Below are 22,613 nucleotides of genomic sequence, written 5' to 3'. Positions count from 1 at the left end.
AGATAATAAACACAATTTGATACTCTCAAATTCCCATATAGAATACAATTATTATAATCAGTCATACACTAAACACAGTCCTATAGATTCTGTGGGACAATGTAAATATGTACTTAGTCTTTATGAAAACCCAAATTATTGTTTAGAGTCACAATTTACAAGTATTGTAAATTATACAATTTACAATATTAAATTATTTGAAATTATGAAATTATCAAAATGTAAACTCTGGTTTTAAATGTTAGTAAGATTTATTTAGCATTAGGCAGACTTATGGAAAAATCTAGGCTGCTAAGTCATTGATATTATAGAACATTTTTCCAAAGAACAGAGTTTTGGCCTGTATTTAAGTATTTATGGGTTAAAATAAGTGTAGAAGAAATCAGTAGAAATCTTCATTCTTTTTATAGAGTACATCACTGGAGTGTTTTATTCCAATTGACGTTGAATGTCTGTATACATTTACATTGTATTGTAAGAATTTACAGTGCTTGTTATTCAGATACACTGCATGTGTAAAATTTGCTGTCAGCAGTCTTTTAAATATTACTGTGTTTTTTCCATCATTTTATACAATAACTTTCAGTAAAGAATGTGACTGAAAATGTATCCATGTTGTGCTGTTGATTGCAGACAGTAATGTCACCTCTGGAGTTGCTGTAGTCTACACCTGTAGTCTACTAGTGTCTTGTGTGCACTAACTGTTGTTCAAATGTTTTTGCATCTTTTTTAAAAATACTGGTGAACATATGCAGTGTATGGCTTTAGAAACAAATTATGTCCTTTGTTTTGAATTTTCTCACAGGAGTCAAAATATTGAGCCGTATCACAAACTAGTAACTTGTAAAATTCACCAAGAAAGCAGAGCTTTCATAATGAGTACAGCCCAAGTAAGCATATGTGATTTTTTTTTTTCTAAGTTACTGTATTGGAAGTAGCAGAATTATTTAGCTTTCCCTCTGCTCTATTGAAAACAAACAAAGAGAGGTCTGAAACTAACCATGTTCTGATTTTTCAAGAAATTCCGTAATAATTTTGGTATACCCTGTTTTGATTTTGTTTGGTTAAGCCCATTTTTTTTTGTGTGGTTAGATTACAAACTAAGAATGGCAAAATTGGATGTACCCATAGTGGGGGGAAAAAAAACCCGACCATATAGACATCTACATTTGCAGATACTTCTTTGTGTTAACGACTCATACAGAAATTTCAGCTCATGTTTATATCTGAAAAAACCCTAATAATGCTAAATAAGGTACTCTTATACTTATCTGTATGTCCTAAGCTTAATAAAAAGCTTAGGACAATGCTTGCCCCTCTACTCTGCTCTGGTGAGATCTCACCCGAAGTACTGCGTCCAGCTCTGGAGCCCCCAGCATAAGAAGGACATGGACCTGTTGGAGAAGGTCCAGAGGAGGCCACGAAGATGATCAGAGGGCTGGAGCAGCTCTGCTGTGAGGCCAGGCTGAGAGAGCTGGGGCTGTTCAGCCTGGAGAAGAGGAGGCTCCGGGGAGACCTTATAGCAGCCTTCCAGTGCCTAAAGGGGGCTGCAGGAAAGATGGGGAGAAGCTGTTCAGCAGGTCCTCTTGTGATAGGATGAGGGCTAATGGTTTCAAAATAGAAGGAAGCAGATTCAGACTGGACATAAGGAAGAAATTTTTTGCACTGAGGGTGGTGGAACCCTGGCCCAGGTCACCCAGAGAGGCGGTGGATGCCCCATCCCTGGAAACATTCCAGGCCAGGTTGGACGGGGCTCTGAGCAACCTGATCTGGTTGGAGATGTCCCTGCTTCTTGCAGGGGGGTCGGACTGGGTGGGCTTTAACGGTCCCTTCTAACCCTGATGATTCTATAAAAATGGGATTGGACGACTGTGGGGAGTGGCAAGCGGCAAGCAGTACCTTCTACCTGTGAGCTGGCTGTAAGGACTAGAATGCTACTGCTTCCTCTATACGTGTACAATTATTAGGAAGGAACAATTAGTACTAACAGTTGCATCGGTAAATCTGAGGCTGAACGAGCATGAAGTCTAAATACGCACAACTGTAGAATTATGTGTGTAAGTGTACGTTGCCAATGCCGTGTCTGTTCTATAAGCAGAACATAAAGGTTGTCAAGCCAATGTTATCTCGCATGTTTAATTTAACATCTAACAATTTTGCTCTGAAAATAGCTATGCAAGGGATGTTTTTCAAGCTTTTTCTAGGTATTCAGAACTAGATTTGCATTATAGTTTGGTGCTCTAGAAAGATAAGGAATAGAACAAGAAAAAATAGTATTTGATTGTAGTGCCAAATTTAATAATAAGAATTAAACACATACACCTGAATACATGCTGAATGTATTGGTGATCTGGTGGAGCACAGATTCCAGAAAAAAATCTGTACCAATCTGTGGTAGAAAAACTGAAATTGGGGGACAATAAAAAGGGGGAGAGGATAGGAGCACACTGAACAACTGGAATTCTAATTTATTCTACTGTCTAAAATACAGATATCCAGATAACTAGCCATCTTAATTTTAACTTTTTACATTAAAAACACTGGACAGTTAAAATTGTTCGTTCTTCTACTTGAAAAATGAAATTGCTGTTTCCTCCAAGTGAGCTGTATAGACACCGCACTTTCAGAAGGCTTTATAGATTACATAAGGTCAGAGACATAAAAACTGAAGGCTAGTTTGGTCAGATCAGAATTCTGTGCACTCTTACAGCAGATTCTATGTATCTTTTGTCCCATGTATGTTCCTGGGGCTGAGGACATTTTTATTCAGGAGCCTAAAGAAAGCTTTTTAAAATTTGGCCTACCTGAAAATTTTAAAAGTAATTTATGAAATACTTTAAATTATTAAAAGATGAAATATTTAATGTTATACATTATTGTGTATACAGTGTATTTTGGTTTTAGAGAAGAAAAAAATGAGGCAAATATATAATCAAAAGTTGAAAAAAGTATTCCTGCATTTCAGTAAGCTGGAAGATCACCCAGTGATTTTTTTTGGGGGGCAGGGTGGTGGTGGTTTGGTTTTGTCGTTTTGGTCGTCTGTCAGATTGATTCTGTTCCCGAAAAATGCCAATATTTTCATAATTCATTTAAATCAAATCCAAGTTGATTTAATGATTGTAAACTTAGACTCCATGCTATAGGGCCATCTGATCTTTAATAAATATATGTATTTTTAAAAGCGTTCAGTACTGTGACAATAAATTAAAGTTCTGTATGTTATTTACAGGTGCAGACTGTTCAGACTTCACTATCTGAATCTCCAGTGATGACCAGTTCTTCCCAACGTATCCAGATAATTTCCACAGACTCCTCTGTAGCTTCACCACAGCGCATTCAGGTAAAAATCCATTGATTAAGTAACTGACTGCTCCATCTTCTTTTTTTTTCTCCTCCTCCTACTTAGGTTTATACCAAAGCATGCTAAACTCTATGGAAGACTTCCTTAAATTTTTTGAGAACAGATCGTTTTTAGTGCAAACTAAAGTTCTCTCTCTCCCTCAGTATGTATTGGGTGATGACTAGTGGACTGTGTGTAAGTGTATTGATGATGTAGTCAGTGAGGACTATTTGCAGACTTGTATACAAGTCTCCTGAGCTCTAGCCACAGCAAATGGGCAGACATTGTCAATGGAACACCTAAGATGATCTCTGATTAGCCTGTTTAGGATAAAGTTAGCCTTTGGGAGTGCTGCACAGTGGGTCATTGTTGCTGGTAGATAATATAAAGATACCATTAATGTATCAGAATGTATGCCATAACAAATTATGCAAGAATTGTTAAGTATTAAAGGCACTAGAGTGTTGTAGTACAGCAATACTGAGCTTTTGCCTGCCTTGACCTTGTTCTGTGCCAGTGCAGTACTCCCGTGTACTACTGCCAAAGGTGGTGCTGGAGAAGAGGACCTTGTACTCCAGGGCGTTTGGAACAGTCCTGGTAATGCAGCCTCCATCACAGGATGAACTTTTCTTGGGATATATCTTGGTCAGAGCGGATGGGTACTACCCCTATGAACAGCCCTCAAAGCACTTTTAAAATTATTTTGATATTGCTATTATACTTACTATACATTATACGCTTTTTTCTGTAAAGTTATTTTCGAAGATTCAAATTGCAGCATGTACAAAGACATACATAATTAGTTTTTCTTATGAACCAAAATATTGTTCACTTCTTATCCAGCCTATTTTTTTGTCTAAGTTAGTGATTATCATCCACGCTTATATCTGATCCATGAAAAATTACAAAGAAGTCTCTATGTCCCGTTAGTTAGGGTCTACATGAAAATGATGGAGGCTGAAGAAATCTCGGCAGGGAAAACTCTGGGGAGCTTAACAGTTTTACAGCAGTGGGACTGAGTAGTAATGATTGTCCTTTAAGCTTTGAGCTTTTTTGGAGCTTTATGTTTGTAGACGCCATACACCTATGCACAGAAATGTTTATCCGTATGAGACCTAAAATGGCTTATTCTATTCTGTAAATATAAGAATCTAAAGAGTCCCTGGAAATCTTGTCTTGTCCAAAATTCAATAGTAGGCTGGCTTCATCCCCAGCTTTGTTTTCAGTTTCTTTTGTGCAGGTATTCTTTAGGTTTGTAACCACAAAATGTGAGATGAATCTTTCCTGAAGAGTTTCTGTAATCTAGAAAGATCATCACCTCTGTAATGCGGCTTCTGCTTTGGGTAGTTTTATTGCCTTTTTAAGGCATTCTAGCTTGGTAAAATTATTTGCATAGTCTTACTATTAAACAATTAGCATATGTCTTACTTTCTGTAAGACATATTACACAAAAAAGACACAACAACTAGATAAAAAGTCTAGGTAATCAAAATTAGGGAAATAAATACACTGTTGTGACAATACAGTCAATTTAATAGGAATATCAGTGTATGTACATTCACTTCACATTTTATTTTCAGTAGTAGTTTTAACTCTGATATTAAGCCAAGTATAAAAATTTAATTCTATCAAAATTGCTTTCGTAGTCGAGTATATACAAAATTAATACAAGTCTCAAGAATATACCACTTTTTTTTGTCAAATGGAGTGATTTTTAATTTAATGTTTTTATAACTGATCCAGAGGTAGGAGTGGAATGTACCGTAAGTAAGTTTGCTGATGATACTGTAAGGAGGAGCTGTGGACTCCCTCGAGGGTAAGGAGGCCTAGATAGACTAGTGAGCTGGGTAGTTGCCAATCATATGAAACTTAACATGAGCAAGTGCTGGATTTTGCACCTGGGATGGGGTGCTCCTGGTTATGTGTACAAATAGGGGGACAATAGGCTGAAGAGCAGCCCTGCGGAAACAGATCTAGGGGTTGAATAAGAGTCAACAGTGTGCCCTGGCAGCGAAAAGGGCCAGCTGTGTCCTGGGGTGCATGAAGGACAGCATGGTGAGCTGGTTGAGGGAGCAGATTGTCTCACCCTACACTACACTGGTGTGGCCCCACTTCAAGCGGTGTGTGCCGTTTTGAGTGCCTCAATATACAAAGGACACCAGACTATTAGAGTGTGTCTAATGGTGAAGGGTCTCAAGGTCAAAAGTTACAAGGAGCAGCAGAGGTCACTTGGTTTGTTCGGCTTGGAGAAGAGATGGCTGAGGGGTGACGTCATTGCAGTCTATAACTTCCTCGAGGGGGACAGTGGAGGGGCAGGTGCTGATCTCCCCTCTCTAGTGACAAGTGATAGAACACGAGGAAATGGAATGAAGCTGTAGTGGGGGAAGTTCAAGTTGAACATTAGGAAAAGATTCTTCATGGAGAGGGTGGTCGGTTACTGGAACAGGCTCCCTAGGGAAGTGGTCACAGCACCAAGCCTGTCAGAGTTCAGGGGGCGTCCAGACGATGCTCTTACTCATATCGTTTAGTGTTCCTGCGAGGAGCAGGGAGTTGGACTCAGTGGTCCTTACAGGTCCCTTCCAACTCAATATTCTATGAAATTTCTGTGATACTGAATCACTAGGCAGAGCATACCCTGCATATATACCTGCCATTCATCAGCTGCAGTCCTTAACGTTACATTTTGTTCTTACTCTGTCTGGGATATACTACATCTAACTCCTTTTGAAGAGTTAAATGTGATTACAAGATCTTCTCATATCTCTTCATTATTAACAACATCAGACTTTTCACAACTCTGTCTAGTATTTTCTGTCTATGCAGTAGGTATGTAGATGCATATACATTATATATGTATATATTTGGTTTTATTTTATTGTTCTGCACTTATGTAGGTAGCTGCAATAAATTTGCACGTGTGTAATAAATGTACAAATAGCAAAATAATAAATAAGAAGGACAATAATCAGAGTATCATAGAATTCTGAGACAGAATGAAAGGTTTTAAAACGTGAAGTTTACTCTGGCTCATAAAATTCTTCAATGTGTTTTACAGATTGTGACAGATCAGCAAACAGGTCAAAAAATCCAAATAGTGACAGCAGTGGACTCAGCTGTGTCTCCAAAACAACAGTTTATTTTAGCCAGTCCAGATGGAACTGGTGCAGGAAAGGTGATACTGGCAGCACCTGAGACATCTAATGCCAAGCAGCTTATCTTTACCACCACGGACAACATTGTGCCTGGCAGAATTCAGGTAAATATAGTAACTGAGATAGACCATAGACTTTTGGTTTTCAGTTTTTGATTTTTAGATTATTTAAGTCTAGAATTGCTTTAGGACAAATTGCAGTAGTTTTCTGAAGATCTAATGACATGGATTAGTTCATACTAATTGCAGGCTTCATTATTCAATCATAAATTCTCCTGTCTTCACGTTTCTCATGCATTCCGTTGCACTCATCACCCCTTTTGTGCGTTCTCATTAAAATTCCAAAGACATAAGCAAATACTTAAGATAGTGCTTGTGCAAAGTGCCAGGATTTCAGATGGTCTGTTCAAGATTCACAGACATACAGAAATACAACTCACCTGAACAAACTTATGTTCACAATGCATTATCAAGACGTTGCAATAAAATAACTTTGGAGCAGAAGCTGTCCTCTGTTAGTAGTTGTTGATGGGTCTTGAGCATAATCCAGACCAATGGGAGCTTTACAAAACAAGTTATATAAACAATAATCTATCTTTAGTGAAATTTGAGATTTCTTCCTAGCTGCTTTTTTTTTTTTTTTTTTTTTTTTTAATAAAAAAGGCACCCGGTCCCTTTTGCTACCATTGCAATAGAGAATATTTTACAGGCAGAAATATCATTCTTCCATAAATATTTGAAAATATGTATTAGCAATCTTTTAAAATCTATTTTACTATGCTAAATGGATTATCTGATATTATTCTGAACAGAAGTTTTGGAATCCAAGGCCTTTGGAAGCTAAACTGTTTCTTTAATGGATCTCAGCTTCAGACTATCCCCTCTCAACCTTATACCCCTAATAGCTAGAGAATCATAGAATCATAGAATGGAAGAGATTGATGGGAACAGCATCTGAAATACAACCGTCTTTGGCTAAAATATAGGAGCTGTTTGAGAGTAATTGCAAGCAGGGATGAATACTGTCGACTGCACAAGTGAGAAAACTTATTTATACTGAACAAAGCTAGGAGTTTTATTTGGAATTTGTTTTGCTATGATTGTTTCAACAGTCTCTCTGTTGATGGTAACATCTATCATTAACTTGCATTTTATACTACTTAATTTCATACCACGTCATGCTTACTCTCCAATTCAGCCACCTCTTCCCAGTTGATACACAAGTCTTGTTCTGTAAGCAAAGTTCCTTACTTTCATGTCAGAAGAAATATTGGCTAATTATCTCTTTTTGTTCTGGAATTTTATTTTAGATAGTGACAGACTCTGCTTCTGTGGAACGTTTGCTGGGAAAAGCAGATGTTCAGAGGCCCCAGGTAGTAGAATATTGCGTAGTCTGTGGCGATAAAGCATCAGGTAAGGAAGCACAGAAAGCAGTATTCAAGAAACGTGATTGGAAGGATGACTGGGATGAAGGGAGGAAGTTTCATGTATTTTAACTGATTTTAGCCATGCTGATGGCAAAAGCAATTGAGTCTAAAATGGAAAAAGATAACATTAAACTTTGTATCTATACACACAGAATAGTTAAACTCTACTTGGAAGAATATTTGTTTGTACTTCAACTGGAGTGTATGATAAATCAACATGCTGAAAGACAACATAATGACTGAATAGCTCCTGGTAACTGAAAGAGACTATTTGAAGCCTTTAGTCTGGTTCCCCACAGCTGTAGGCAACCACACAGTAAACACGTCAACTAGAAAAGTCTGCCTGCTCCAGGAAAATGCTTCTTAGTGCTCTCTAACAAACATAAGACTTCCTGGTAGATTTTGGTCTTCTGCTATCACAGAAAAAAGCAAGTGGAGATCAAGTGAATCCTCAGTGTTTCAGATCCATGCAGTAACAAGGAGTCTATGAGGTAAAATTTCTACATTAGCCAAGGAAGTGGACTGTGCTTTCATGCCTCGGAGAAGACAAATTTTATTGTAAAATTACTTATTCTGAAATTACTTGAACTCTTAGCCTGTATGTTCTTTCAATGTATCCTATATTCTGTAACAGCAGATAGAATTGCATGTGTACTTGTCCAGAATGGGAACTTCCACTTCACCGGCCTCTCATTCAGAAATAAGCTTAGCCTTCCACTCTTCTCTCCGCTTCCTCACCAAAAAACCCTGGCAATATGTAAACAAGAAACATCATGTTAGACTTTAGCAATGCTTTCATGTTCCAAAATTATGGTTACAATACAAAATAAATTTAAAGGGTGACTTTTACAATGTTTTACTAGCTTAAGAGAAATATTTTTATGCTAAAACATAAGTAGTCTCCATCTGATGACAATATATGTGTTTCCTAGGTCGTCATTATGGTGCTGTCAGTTGTGAGGGATGCAAAGGTTTCTTTAAAAGGAGCGTGAGGAAGAATTTGACCTACAGTTGTCGTAGCAACCAGGACTGTATCATCAATAAACACCATCGGAATCGCTGCCAGTTTTGTAGGCTAAAGAAATGTCTAGAGATGGGCATGAAAATGGAATGTGAGTGTTAAGTACCCAATGTGATCCTGTGCATATCAAATAATAAATATATGGACTGCCACTTTTTAGTGTGTTCTCTCCATTTTGGTGTATGTTGCTTGAAGGAAACAACTTTCAGCATCCAAAGCACCTACCATACCTTTCTTTCATCACTATTCTATATCTGAGGTGCAGTACTGATCTGTTTTGAACTGTGTCTCAAACTACTGTAGTCTTTGAGGAGCCCAGTTAGAGTGCATGTTACAAACACAGTCTGTGTTTATAATACAAAATATTTTAACATAGACGGACATAAATCTGAGTCTAATGTTCCATGTTCAGAATCTGTTTTCCTTCTGGTTTTTTTTTGCTGCGTTTTCTTCCAGTGATAGAAAGTAATTTATGTCCTTTTTTTTTTAGTTCCTTGTTTAATTTTTATATTTATTTGGTCATTTGTGAGCATTATATTATGAGGTATTGTATAAACTGTCATATTTTAAACAATATACTTTCATGTTTGTATGCAGTGCTTCGTACAATTCCAGTGCTAGTATCCAAACACCTCTTTCAATCTATTTTGTTTCAAATTTATATCACTTCTGCTTCTTCAGTCCGGCGCTTCGTGAAGCCAGACCTGTAATGATGATTGTTGTGCTTTGCACACACTGTGCTGACTAAAGGCAGAGACATTTGTAAAGAGAAATTGCTGCATTTCCAGAGAAATTGCTGCATTTCCAGAAGCTAAACCTTTCTTACCCCACTATGATAAGGATACGTGCTTACTGACTTTATTGGGCATTGTGTCAGGTTTCTAATTAATATCTATGTGTCTACCAAGGCAACAAAATGGATATATATACTTTTAAGCCCCTAAATTTTACTGTCAGTAACAATATCAGCAAAAATAAAATCAGGAACTAAATAACTCTTGCTGGTTATGAGGATGGAGAGAGACATACCCATACATTCTGCTGTTACATTCAAAAGGGCTAGAGAGGACACCTTAATATCTTTGTTTGCTTGTTAATAACGTTAATCTTCTAGAGCAGTAACTGCTGTAGGATTAAGTGGTACATTGAATAGCACAGAAATACTGTCTCCATTTGTATTATGCCTTACATTTTTAAAGTACGTGAGAATTAATATTAGTACAACACTTTGAAAAATTATTTGTATTATACTCAGTCTTTTATTCATTTTATTATCCTCATTTTCAGGTGAAAAATCGATGCAGTTGAATGTTATGCCCAGCTATAGAGGAGTCTGTAAACTTTAGTGACTTAGATTCCAGATAACTTTCTGTAATCTTTTTAATAATACCTTAATATTATAAAGATACACTTTTCACTTCCTTTAAAATTACAAAGTTACTGTGTCTTACCATTTTTATTACAAGTTTTATGATACTTGTTTGGCACACTGGAGACTGAGCTTATTTTCTTTCAGTTATCAAGTAGAAATATTTTAAATTCTGAAAAGGTTAGTTTTGGAACACTGTTCCCTAACTGGGTGGAAGGAATGGATGTGAGTGAATTGCATATCATGTAGAGACTCATCTCCCAGGGAATTAACTTGCATCTGTCAGATAACTTGCCTGTCTTGACTTTTTCTGGGTTTGCGTTGTTTTGAGTCATCCAGAGTATGACTGCATCTAACATTTAGGTATAGCTTTAGCTGTTAAAAATGAAACCAAGAAACAATTTGAAAACACATTTTGCAGAATGTTCCATGTTATTGAATGCCAGTGAAATAGCAAGCTTTGACTCAAGGTCAGCAAAACTTAAAGCAAATTATCAATCTGTGACTTTCTTAGTTAAAAGTGTTCATAGTCACAGGTATAGTAAAATTGGAGCCTGTGTTTCTTCAGTCTTCATATTAAATTTCCAGTTTTGCATTGAGCTGATACACCGACATAAGTGTGCAAACAGAAATCCTACTGGGAGAATTCTACTTTCTTCTTCTATTTTTCAGTTGAATTATTTCCTTTCAAATCTGCATGTTTCTATCTTTTATGTAGCGGTTCAAAGTGAAAGAAAGCCTTTTGATGTGCAGCGTGAAAAACCAACCAACTGTGCAGCTTCCACTGAAAAAATCTATATCAGAAAAGATCTACGAAGCCCTCTAATAGCAACTCCAACATTTGTGGCAGATAAAGATGGGACGCGGTGAGTACCTCAATTTAACAGGTCTTGTTTAAGATTATTTGTACATATGACTTTGCAGACACACCTGTACTTCCCCCACCCACCTAAAGAATTGGACAGAAAAGAGCTCCAATTGCCAAGACCAACCTAGATTGTTCTGCTTCTTATGCAAGTTTTATGTCTGAGTACAGCTGGGTAGTTTTTAGTTCAGAGATGGCTCTTATCCAGCCAGGTCAAAGCACAGGTCGGGCAAATATGTGATATTCAAGCAAAACCATGTAGACTTACGCTGCGATGCATTCAGGGTAGCACTTCTCTGAAATCAAATCTGCAAATAGCAGACTTTGTCTTCATTTTCTTAAAGACAGTGGTAAAAGAGGCTGTGGTGACAGCTGATTCAGATCCCAAGAGACTGGTTTCAACAACAGCAAAACAACAGCAGCTTCCTTTTACTATATGGAAGATATTCTGAGATGACTGTTCCCATGCTCTCAGTTGTCTCCATAGGCAGTAGGTGTGGAAATGCGTATCATAATAAATAGAGGCAAAATTTCTCTTTTTCTGAGTAGAATAAAAACCTCTAGGTCAGATATCCCATTTTTAAAACTGTAGGTCCATTGAGTTTATGAATGGATAATAACCACCTAAAGATATTAGATCTCAGTATTCAGGTTATATATATATATGTATAATTTTTAATATATATATTTATTGAACAAATGACTGCAGTTGGGAAGACTGGGCTGCAAATTTCTTGGAGAATTGTTTTTCAGTGTTCTTGTTTGCAGGTCAGATTGTTCAAAAGTACTACTTACAGCCACATTTGCTTCTTTGAGATTTCCTTGTGCTACAGATTCCTTATAGTCCTGTAAACAATATTATAGTCATTAAGTGTGACTCTTACTATTTATGTAGGATTCAGATTTGCATAACACATGATGATTTGCTGCCTGTGATAGTTCACAATGTTAGTTGTTAGTCTCAGACCCCTTAAACTATAAATTCCCTGTGGCCTGAACCTGTTGTGCATGCATTTGTATTGGCTTCTGCAGGCTTGGAGTGTTATGTAAGTGACAAATAAACTTATCCTTGCTGACTGCAAAGGCTTTCCACTATCTCCCTAAATTAGATACAGCAAAAGGAAAGGATATTTGATCAAAAAGTAAAGTAGTAAAGAAGTAAAAGCAGCAGAGATTTTATGCAGACCTTGATTACACAACTGTTTATGGCTGTATTTTGGAATGTAAAATATATTTTCTTGACATAACTTTTGTCCTCAGTGCTGTCTGGTGTCTAGCTTGAAATGCAGTTATGCCTTTCTCCAAAGTCTAATGCATAACTCTAGAGCTATTAAAAGAAGACAGCTTTCTTTGAGACAGAATAAACCAGCATAAACAGCAAATGAGAGAATATCTATTTGAGAAGTTGTCATTGCTTTTGCATGGGAAGGGAAAACATATTTCAGTCTTTCTGTCTTTCAGGCTGATTTTTGGAAACTGTTTCAGAAAGACCTAAGTCCTGATGAATAAACTCTTGAGTTTCATTAAATTGTTAATTTAAAAATTGATAATCCCTTTTATTCGGGGAATGGATTGAGAGCAGCCCTGAGGAGAAGGACTTGGGAGTGCTGGTGGATGAGAAGCTCAACATGAGCCGGCAATGTGTCCTTGCGGCCCAGAAGGCCAACCGCATCCTGGGCTGCATCAAGAGGAGCGTGGCCAGCAGGTCGAGGGAGGTGATTCTGCCCCTCTGCTCCGTTCTGGTGAGACCTCACCTGGAGTGCTGTGTCCAGTTCTGGAGCCCCCAGCATAAGAAGGACATGGACCTGTTGGAGAAGGTCCAGAGGAGGCCACGAAGATGATCAGAGGGCTGGAGCACCTTTCCTATGAGGCCCGGCTGAGAGAGCTGGGGCTGTTCAGCCTGGAGAAGAGGAGGCTCTGGGGAGACCTTATAGCAGCCTTCCAGTACCTCAAGGGGGCTACAGGAAAGATGGGGAGAAGCTGTTCAGCAGGTCCTCTTGTGATAGGATGAGGGGTAATGGTTTTAAGATAGAGGGAGGTAGATTTAGATTGGATATTAGGAAAGAATTTTTTACACTGAGGGTTGTAGAACACTGGAACAGGTTGCCCAGAGAGATGGTGGAGGCCCCATCCCTGGAAACGTTCAAGGCCAGGCTGGATGAGGCTCTGAGCAACCTGATCTGGTTGGAGATGTCCCTGCTCCTTGCAAGGGGGTTTGATTGGATGGCCTTTGAAGGTCCCTTCCAACTCTAACCATTCTATGACTCCATGATTCTGACATAAGTTGTTACACATTCTTTTGACTAATGTAAAATGTTATTGACTGTCAGATGCCTTACACTTTTGAACAGGTCAGCAGGTCTTCTTGATCCGGGAATGCTTGTGAATATTCAGCAGCCTTTGATCCGGGATGATGGTACAGTCCTCCTAGCTGCTGACTCCAAGGTATTATTCTTTCATTTAAGTCCTGAACATATATATTTGTTTGTTCAGATAATTTTAGCTATGTACATAGACACAAATAATTCTTGCTCTTGACAAGATGAGATTTGGGTAAGTCTGAAGGTCTGTATGAATGGAGGTAATAAGCTGATCAATAGGAACATGATTTATTTTCACGAGCATATTTCTGAAAAAGGTCGGCCGGGGCTGGGATTGATGATTACAGTAGGATTTAAAGATCATTGAGAGCCATTTTCTTCTTATAAGGTTTTCAGGAGGAAGGAAAAGGTATGTAAGGGAAGGAAAAAAGAACACAAAGATTAAAAATGGGAAAAATTTATGTATAGTATGTCACCTATAGTTTTGGTCATCTAATAGGGTTCTTCCTTTTTAGGCTGAAACAAGCCAGGGTGCTTTAGGAACACTAGCAAATGTTGTAACATCTCTTGCTAATCTCAGTGACTCACTAAATAATGGAGATACTTCTGAAGTTCAACAAGAAGAGCAATCTGCAAGTGAGATTACACGGTATGCATTTATTTTTGCATCTTATTTAGCAATTTCTGTTCTGAGTGGGGTATACTTATACTCAGTTATTGAAGTAATTTGGCATTGTGACACCAAATACAGTAGAGATTGCCCCCTACTTTGGAACGCAACATTAATTCTTTAAAAATCCAGGTTTGCCTGTGTTATAAATGTAGTGTTCTGAAGCTAGACCAAATTTCACAATCAGAAAAATAATAAATGACTAGTTTGTGACCTTGGGAGACTCTGAGAATAACAACACTTGAGTACTGTTTTATTTGATAGACTTGTTATATGGAAGCTTTTCCTGTTCAATGCTCATGCTCTTAGGCCTGTTTTTTAGGGGTCTGTATTACTGCAGATTTCTTTTTGAGATTGTGCTGCTATAATACCCACTGGTAATGTAGAGAAAATGTAGTTAAAATAAGATTAATAAACTTTTTTTTTAATGTTAGAAAGAATTTGAAGTCTTTTTTTTTTCTTTATTAATGAGAAAAATGGGGAAAAGGAACATAGAATCTTAATATTTCCAACAGAGCTTGAGATTTTTACAGTTGGAGTTTTTGGTGGGGTTTTTGTTTGGATTTTTTTTGCGAGGGAGTGTGGCTTGAAGGACAACATAAATTGGCAGTATAGTGAAATAAGAAAAATACTTGGCCTCAAAACTGTCTGTTGTTTCTCAAGTAGAAGATTTTTAAGAGGAGCTTAACTTCAGGCTCTTAAGTCTTTTATTTAAACTCTTCACTCTTATGAATGAACTGTTATTTAAAAATACTTGACACTGCAACTTTGACTTATGTCAGCCTCGTATTCTAAAGCAGAAAAAAAAAAATTTCAGTTGTCCCCCCTGCCAAAATATCTTGACAAACATACTGGCAAAACAGCGCTATACCATAATACTGTCTACTGATGTGATATTGGAGCACTGCATTCTTATTTAAATCTAAGCTCTGTTCTCCTCAGAAGGGAATTTACACTGCTTTATTTCAACAGTGGCCCAGCTACAGCCTGAGGGTGAAGGAGTCTGGGAACCAGTCTCTTGTATTACTGTTAAAAAGTTCCTAGGCTCTGTCTGTACTGTGAGACCACAGGAGTATCTGGCCATCTCTCATCTTAAGGGAAAGGAAATTCAGGCATGTTGTCTAGAAGAGAAGCATGCTATTCTCCACTGTTCTAAGAAAGTGGACATGAAGGACAGGGACTCCAGGGTATTCTCCAGAGCACACCTCATCTATAATCCTCACATAATCTGTTAAACATTCCAGGGTGAGAAGGGGATAGTGAATGGTCAGCGCAAGAGACCCCTTTGCTAGTACAAACACTAGCATAAAACTATTACAGCAGGATTTACAGTAGTAAAAAGTTCCCCCCTTGCAGGGGAGATATTTTACCAGCGATGTGTAAGGAGATCTGTTCCTTTTATTAATGTCCAAACAGCACAGAGGGGCCAGGTTGTAATGAAAAGTCTGACCTTGTGTCTTAGCTTAAACATTTCCTGTGTATCTTACCTCTTGAGTGGAAATGCTTTATAACATTTAATTTGACTGCCACTCTGATTTAATTTTTTTTTTTGAAGGTGTAAGGAAGCACTCTTGCATTGCTTATTACTTTTTTTTTTTTCAGGGCATTTGATACTTTGGCTAAAGCACTTAATACTACAGATGGTACAGCAGCTCATAACTTGTCAGACGGGATGGATCCTACAGGAGGAGGGAATATTCATGTAATCAGTAGAGATCAGTCAACACCAATTATTGAAGTGGAAGGACCCCTACTTACAGATACACATGTCACGTTTAAGGTATATGCTTCTTTAAATGTCTTACTAAACAAACTAACGCTTAAGACATAACCCAAAATTAGCTTACTTTGTTTTCCTTATTTTTATATTCAATTTTGGCAATATAATCTAGGATAACATCTAGTGTTACACAGCTTCTAAAACAGTTTTCACTCTTGCATGTTGTATCTAAAGGGTATTGGTGCTGTTTTGTAAGATCTTCTCATAGACTTATGGATGCTTTAAAATTTATTTTATTCTCCAGTACTGTTGATAATCACTTTCCATATCATTCGTATAGTATGATATCTTGCTTAATTCACTTATAATTCTAGGTAGTGTAAAACTTTCATCTAAAAAGCTCTTTCATATAAAGAGAGGTTGCAGTGCTGCCTCAGATGCTTGTGGTTAGACCACTGAAAAAGGTCTTGCATTTTAGAGAGGCTTTAGCTTCAGTTGAATACAAATACATATTGATAAATAGTGTGCCAGAAACAGTAAGGCTGTTCATCTTGCTGTAACGAGATTGCATTGTTTCAAGAAATACAAAGATCATTACTGAAATAAGTAATACTTAATGTAGTCAAACTTTTATCATAACCTGCCTATTCCCATTGATGGTGTTTTTGTGATTGTAGATTTCTATTAAATGACTTTCCCATATTTAGATTTTATTTTGCTTCTTTTAAAAAAGTTTTAAAAGATTTTTTTATATCTCTGTGATGCTAGCCAACATTCCACAGAGCAATGAAATGTACAGATTTAATTATTAAAAGGAAACATTTAAGCTCTCTCCCCCATCATTTCTTGTCTCCTATTCCCATTTTGCATTCCTTGCCAGTAGTAATGAGTTATTTAGTACAGTTTTTCTTTGACAATTTCTTGTTACACAGTTGCTTATGACAGACTGTGAGAGTAGTTTAAATGTTTTCGCTGGCTATGTCATCAATAATAAGAATTGTGTAAAAGGAAATTTCACACGCAGGGTAACGCTAGGTATGCTCTTTAATCATAACAACTCAGAGTTGGGCCACCACCGCAGTGAGTGACAAAATCCGCTGCATACATGATTTTCTTATTGTCGTAGTTCAGCCCCGATCGGGACCAGACTACGCAGTCTCTCTCTCTCACTCCCCCCACCCTCCGAGAGAACAGGGAGAGATAATATAAGGAAAAACGGCTCGAGGTTTGAGATAAGGACAGGGAGAAATCCTTGAAGTTACCATTACGGGCAAAACAGACTCGACTTGGGGAAAAGTATTCATTTATTTCTAAAACTAGCAGGAGAATGAGACAGGGAACAAGATAACTTCCCCCCACCCCTCCCTCTTCCCGGGCTTAACATTATCTCTACTACCTCCCTTCCCGAGCGGCACAGGGGGCGAAAAAAGGGAATGGGAGTCGCAGTCAGTTCATCACGCGTTGTTTTACGCTGCTGTGTCATCATCGGGGGAAGAACTCCTCACATTCCTCCCCTGCTCCATCGTGGGGGTCCCTCCCACGGGCCACAGTCCTTCGTGAAACTGCTCTGGCATGGGTCATCTCTTCCACAGGGTGCAGTCCCTCCAGAACAGCTGTCCCAGCGGTCCCTCCACAGGCCACAGCCTCCTTCAGGCCTCCACCTGCTCCGGCGTGGGGTCCTCCACGGGCTGCAGGGGGATCTCTGCTCCTCCATGGACCTCCATGGGCTGCAGGGGGACAACCTGCTCCACCATGGCCATCATCACAGGCTGCAGGGGAATCTTGGCCGGGAGCCGCATTACTGCTCCCCCTCCTTTTTCACTGACCTTGGCGTCTGCAGCCGTTCCTCGCAACAGGCTGGCAGACGCCTCTCAGGATCCTTTTTACATCTTATTCACTTCTCCTCTCCTCTCCACTTCTTGCAGCCAGGCCGGGCTGAGTTGGGCAGTTCTAGCAGTTTCCTACAGAAGCTGCCACCTTAGGCCCCCCCTCACTAAACAAAACCAGAACACTTATATACTATTTCTATATGATTCCATAAGGTTTAATCGTTTGCAGAAGTTTCCACCTGGCCTTTACAGTTCTTAGAACTCATCAGTCTTAAGGTCCACAGAATTCACATCCTTGGCATAACTTCTTCTTCTGTCTTGCTCCTGCTTTGCTTCAAAGAACTTGGTCTTAGGTCACCACGTCTCATGATCTTTCTCTTTGAAGGCCTATGGTCTGTAAAATTCAAAATACACTTACTCAAGTGTGGATCAATTGATTGATTTCCTATTCATTAGCACCATAAGCCCACCTGTAGAGGTTAATTTATCAACTATTGTCTATCTATTCATCTACTGATTAGCTTTGACCAGTCTTGCGAAGGCCTTGGTAAGGGCTGTACAGGGGACTTAGCTGAGAACCTATATTCTAAACTCAGTTAGCAGCAACAATATGGCAATAGGCTTTAACAAATTGTTGTATGTCTGAACTGTAAATATTGTACCATACTTTTATTTTTTGCAGCTGACAATGCCCAGTCCAATGCCAGAGTACCTTAATGTGCACTACATCTGTGAGTCAGCATCACGACTGCTGTTCCTCTCTATGCACTGGGCTAGGTCCATACCTGCATTTCAAGCTCTTGGGTAAATGGATATATTCTGTTAAACGGTTTACTTTCTAATGAATTTAAACACTCATCTGAACAGTGTTGATGAGTGTTTGATATATGATGATATTGTTTAACTTTTAATGAGTTCTTCAAAATGTGTGAAGACTATGCAATATTCTCCTTTTTGAAGAATAAAACAGAAGACTGCAGAGGAGGGGATAACTACAATACCTGATGTTACTGTGACTACAGAAGCTAAAGCCGAATCAAAAGCAAGCATTTAATTTGTACAAATATATCTTAGTAAAGAATTGTTGAGCACCCTTTTACAGATAACCTGAAGTGGTTTCCTGTGGTCGCCCTGTCACTTCTTTTTACATTTTGAAATGCTTGTCATGTGCTAATATAGGCCTTTTAGTAAAGTGGTTTGCAATATATTAATCCTTATTATTAATTGCAGTAATTAACATAATTGCACATAGAATAATACCAACCTGATAAGAAAACTACCTACATTGTTTGATTTTTCTATTGTTTATAGGCAGGACTGTAATACAAGCCTTGTGCGTGCCTGCTGGAATGAGCTGTTTACCTTAGGCCTGGCACAGTGTGCACAGGTGATGAGTCTGTCTACTATCCTAGCAGCTATTGTTAACCATCTCCAGAACAGCATACAGGAAGGTATGTTTTCAGTGTGTGATACTTATATGGTTTCAGTCCTGTCAACACTGCAGGGACATTTGTATAACATTTCTCACAAGGTGTTTGCTAATCGGTGGCAGAATTGTTCCCTAGAATCCAGGGGAAGGTGAAGCCTTCTCTTGCACTGACCTCACAGTGATCTCTGTAGGATAGAAGTGGGGATAAGGCTGGAGGACATATTCTCCTGTCTTCTACATCTGACTGGCAGTATAGAGAAGGAAAGTACATCCTAAAGTTGAGTGTGCTTACAGAGCTTTCCTCCCATCTCAATTTTTTTTCCCCCCCCCCTCTTAGAATAATGATGTCTTCTTCCAAACCGCACTAGAATTTTTTCCTTCCAGAACTTTCCTTCTCTCCTTTTAAGGGTAAAACTATAGACCCTGCCAAGTATCACAACAAGAGTATTCTTGCAAGTATAATAGTTTTGGATACTGCTATAATGCAGTAATGATTATTGTATTTTGAAGTACCCTCCAAAGCTTTAAAAAAACTGTTTTCTTGACACTCTTAAGATATAAGTAATTTTATTTTTGAATTCAGTGTTCACCTGTTGATAATGATGACTATATCTAGAATGGATGATAATCTGTTATGGTTGCTTTTTTTCATTCTTTTCTTTCAGGATGCTCCTAATCAATATGTTTGGTTAGCGTGAGAATAATATTCCATTCTTAATAGGAAGAAAAAAATCAATACTAGCAGCTTTAAACTCTGCAGACACTGCAATTTACATGAAAGCTAGCTTAAATTTAAATGTGAGTTAAAAGTAGTTACAACACTATTTGGTACCAATTTGGTGATTTTTGTGGTGCTATCATTGTGCACACAGTAAAAATTGGAAAATAGGCTTTTATTGAGGAGAGTAAAACTTGATTCTAGAACTATAAAATGTACAAAAGTAATCTGAAAAAAATGTTTAGTATCCTTCAGTGCTAGTAAAGTACATTTGGTTTAATCTACTTTATTAGCTTCATTATGGTAAAGTAAATTAGACAGAAGTTTGATTCTTAAATGGATACTGTGCTTTCATAATGAATATAGGGGTGTGGCGTTTGGTTTTTGTTTGTTTTGGGGGGAGGTTTTGTAATTTAAGACAGCCTGGAGAGCCCTCAAAATGCAACAAACTGATACTCCTTTGCTACACAGAGAGAGGTGAGAGTTTAAAAGACCAGCAGGGAAACGTGCACATTGTATGTTCTGCACAGAGTTGGGCTTTTAATTATATCTCTGTCAGAATAGACAGGCCTGCCTATTCCATCTGCACCCCAGGCAATGAGTTTGTGGAGGAGTAAGTGGTGGGTATTACAGCCTTAAGCTGGCTCCACTTCTGATCCCATGTCTCAAAAAAGAAAAAAATAAATTTGTTCTACAACCTGTACTTCCAGTCATACCATGTTACCTGAGACTGGCCAAGAAAAGAGAATTATTTGTTTTATTGTGATTTGTTGATGATTTATTTTATTTATCTATTCTGCAAAGTTATTGTACTGTATTGTGTATTATAATTTTAAAATTCAAAGTGAAGACATTTCAGAACTTTATGTAGGAAGCATCTCAGTAGTGAGGCTATTTGGAAACTGAAATTCAAGTTCACTTTTCCTGAGTATTTCTGCACCATCGTTTCCCACTTAATATAGAAATAAAAACATGGCATCATGTCTGTCTTGATCCATCCTGAGTAACTAAAAACTCGTATCACAATTCATGTATTTTAGAAATTTAGGTTATGCTTTCACTCTTATTTCAAGATATTCTGCAAAAAGTGTTTCTTCTGTTCAATCTTTTTATTGCCATTTCAGAAAATATGTAAAATAATAATAAATTACATCAAAGGTCCAGTTTAAGGCACACAGGTCTAAGCAGTCCTATACACTATTAGCTGTACAGACAAAGGTAAAATATTTAAGTTATAATGATATGAAACATTAGCATTAGAGATTATGATCGGAATAAACACGAATGTGTTTCTCAAGCGAAAGTTTTATCCCTTGTGAATTGACTTATATCTGATAATAAGTTTAATAATTAAGTTAATAATTAAGTTTGATAATAGTAATTATATATTCAAAGATTTGTCTTAATGTCGTCTCTAAGGTTTTCATTCTTTGACTAGTCTGCAGATATGCAGTCAGAGAGAAGGTATATTTACCAAAGTAGAAATCGCCCCCTCCCAAGCTAGCTGAGCAGCTAATACCACTCAATTGTAACTTATCCACAAATAATACAATTTTTTTTTTTTTTTAAATCAACAATTTCAGAAAGAATATGAAGCCAACATAAGGATCGTGATGTTTCAAATGATGGAAAAATTTATGTACATGTATTTGAGTGAATTTACCCCATTGGAAGGAAAAAAAAAAGACTATTTACCACATTAGATGAAAAATTCACTTCTAAAAGCACTTTCTAAAAGAGGAAAAAGTACTACTGTCATTACTGCTGTTGCATTCACTTCTGGAAAAGCTAACTCAGTACAGTTTGAATCTAAAAGTAGGATTGTGCTTCTGTTTGTTTCTAGAATCAGTCTAGCCATTTGTAGAATAATTCACCACAATTTGAGACTCTGTACTCAGAAGTGTACAGCACTGGAATAAGATTGGTGTGGCCAATTATGCTGTACTGGCAAAGTTATGGAAAACAGTTAATATTCTGTTTGCTAGTCCTGTGTTTGACTCGGCTTTCTAAATCTTCACTTCCATAATCGTTCAGGTCATCCTTATGTGTTGCAGTTTTAAGAAAGCAAATGACACAAAAGACTTCAGAATATCACTTCATTTGTTTTATAGAAGGATACTGGTTAATATATCTGTTCACATGAATTAGTAAGCAATATCTTTTTGTAGATAAACTTTCTGGAGACAGAATAAAGCAAGTCATGGAACACATCTGGAAACTTCAGGAGTTCTGTAACAGCATGGCCAAGCTTGATATTGATGGATATGAATATGCATACCTTAAAGCTATAGTCCTCTTTAGCCCTGGTAAGGAATTCAGTAACCATATATTTTTAAATAATAAGTATTCATATGTTAATGTTTTAGCTTTTTTTTTTTTTAATGAGTCTTGAGATAAGACTGATCTGTTAAGCTGCAGATAAAATGATTGTTCCATAATGATTTATCACAAACAAGATATGTTTTTAAAATAACTTTGAAGCAACATATCTGTGTTATTTGCAGTTCCAACACATCAGGTGTACATTTCCTGTACACCCACCTTAGAAGACGAGACTCTCAATTATCTTCAGCTCAGAATCTCTGAGTAATAAGTTATCTGGGATGTTTACTAGCAATATTATTGAAATAAAAGGCAGGAAGGATTAGAGGAAATATATTCTCACAATGACAAAAAGAAATTGGCCTCAGTTTTAATATTTTTAATACACTCATAGGAGAGATCACTGAAATATGAGCAGACATACCACTGTG

The 22,613-nt window shown here is 37.6% G+C and overlaps 1 protein-coding gene across 13 annotated transcripts in view; it reads left to right on the top strand.

Moving 5' to 3' along the window:
- The window catches only part of NR2C2 (nuclear receptor subfamily 2 group C member 2), a 46,293-nt gene that overhangs the window by 13,415 nt on the left and 10,265 nt on the right, over positions 1–22,613 (top strand). For all 13 annotated transcript variants that reach the window (XM_086755253.1, XM_086755251.1, XM_086755245.1 and 10 more), the window contains 11 exons: positions 3,230–3,340; positions 6,396–6,596; positions 7,802–7,904; positions 8,851–9,030; positions 11,027–11,174; positions 13,525–13,618; positions 14,010–14,143; positions 15,767–15,944; positions 18,396–18,517; positions 19,025–19,164; positions 22,029–22,166. In XM_086755253.1, coding sequence (XP_086611379.1) covers positions 3,230–3,340; positions 6,396–6,596; positions 7,802–7,904; positions 8,851–9,030; positions 11,027–11,174; positions 13,525–13,618; positions 14,010–14,143; positions 15,767–15,944; positions 18,396–18,517; positions 19,025–19,164; positions 22,029–22,166 — 1,549 coding nt within the window. The remainder of the gene's footprint in view (positions 1–3,229; positions 3,341–6,395; positions 6,597–7,801; positions 7,905–8,850; positions 9,031–11,026; positions 11,175–13,524; positions 13,619–14,009; positions 14,144–15,766; positions 15,945–18,395; positions 18,518–19,024; positions 19,165–22,028; positions 22,167–22,613) is intronic.

This window comes from Chlamydotis macqueenii, chromosome 10 (assembly GCF_036417535.1).
Source record: "Chlamydotis macqueenii isolate bChlMac1 chromosome 10, bChlMac1.mat, whole genome shotgun sequence".
NCBI classification, from domain to species: Eukaryota; Metazoa; Chordata; class Aves; order Otidiformes; family Otididae; genus Chlamydotis; species Chlamydotis macqueenii.
The sequence above is the reverse complement of the archived record's forward strand: the minus strand, read 5'-3'. Positions and strand labels throughout refer to the sequence as shown.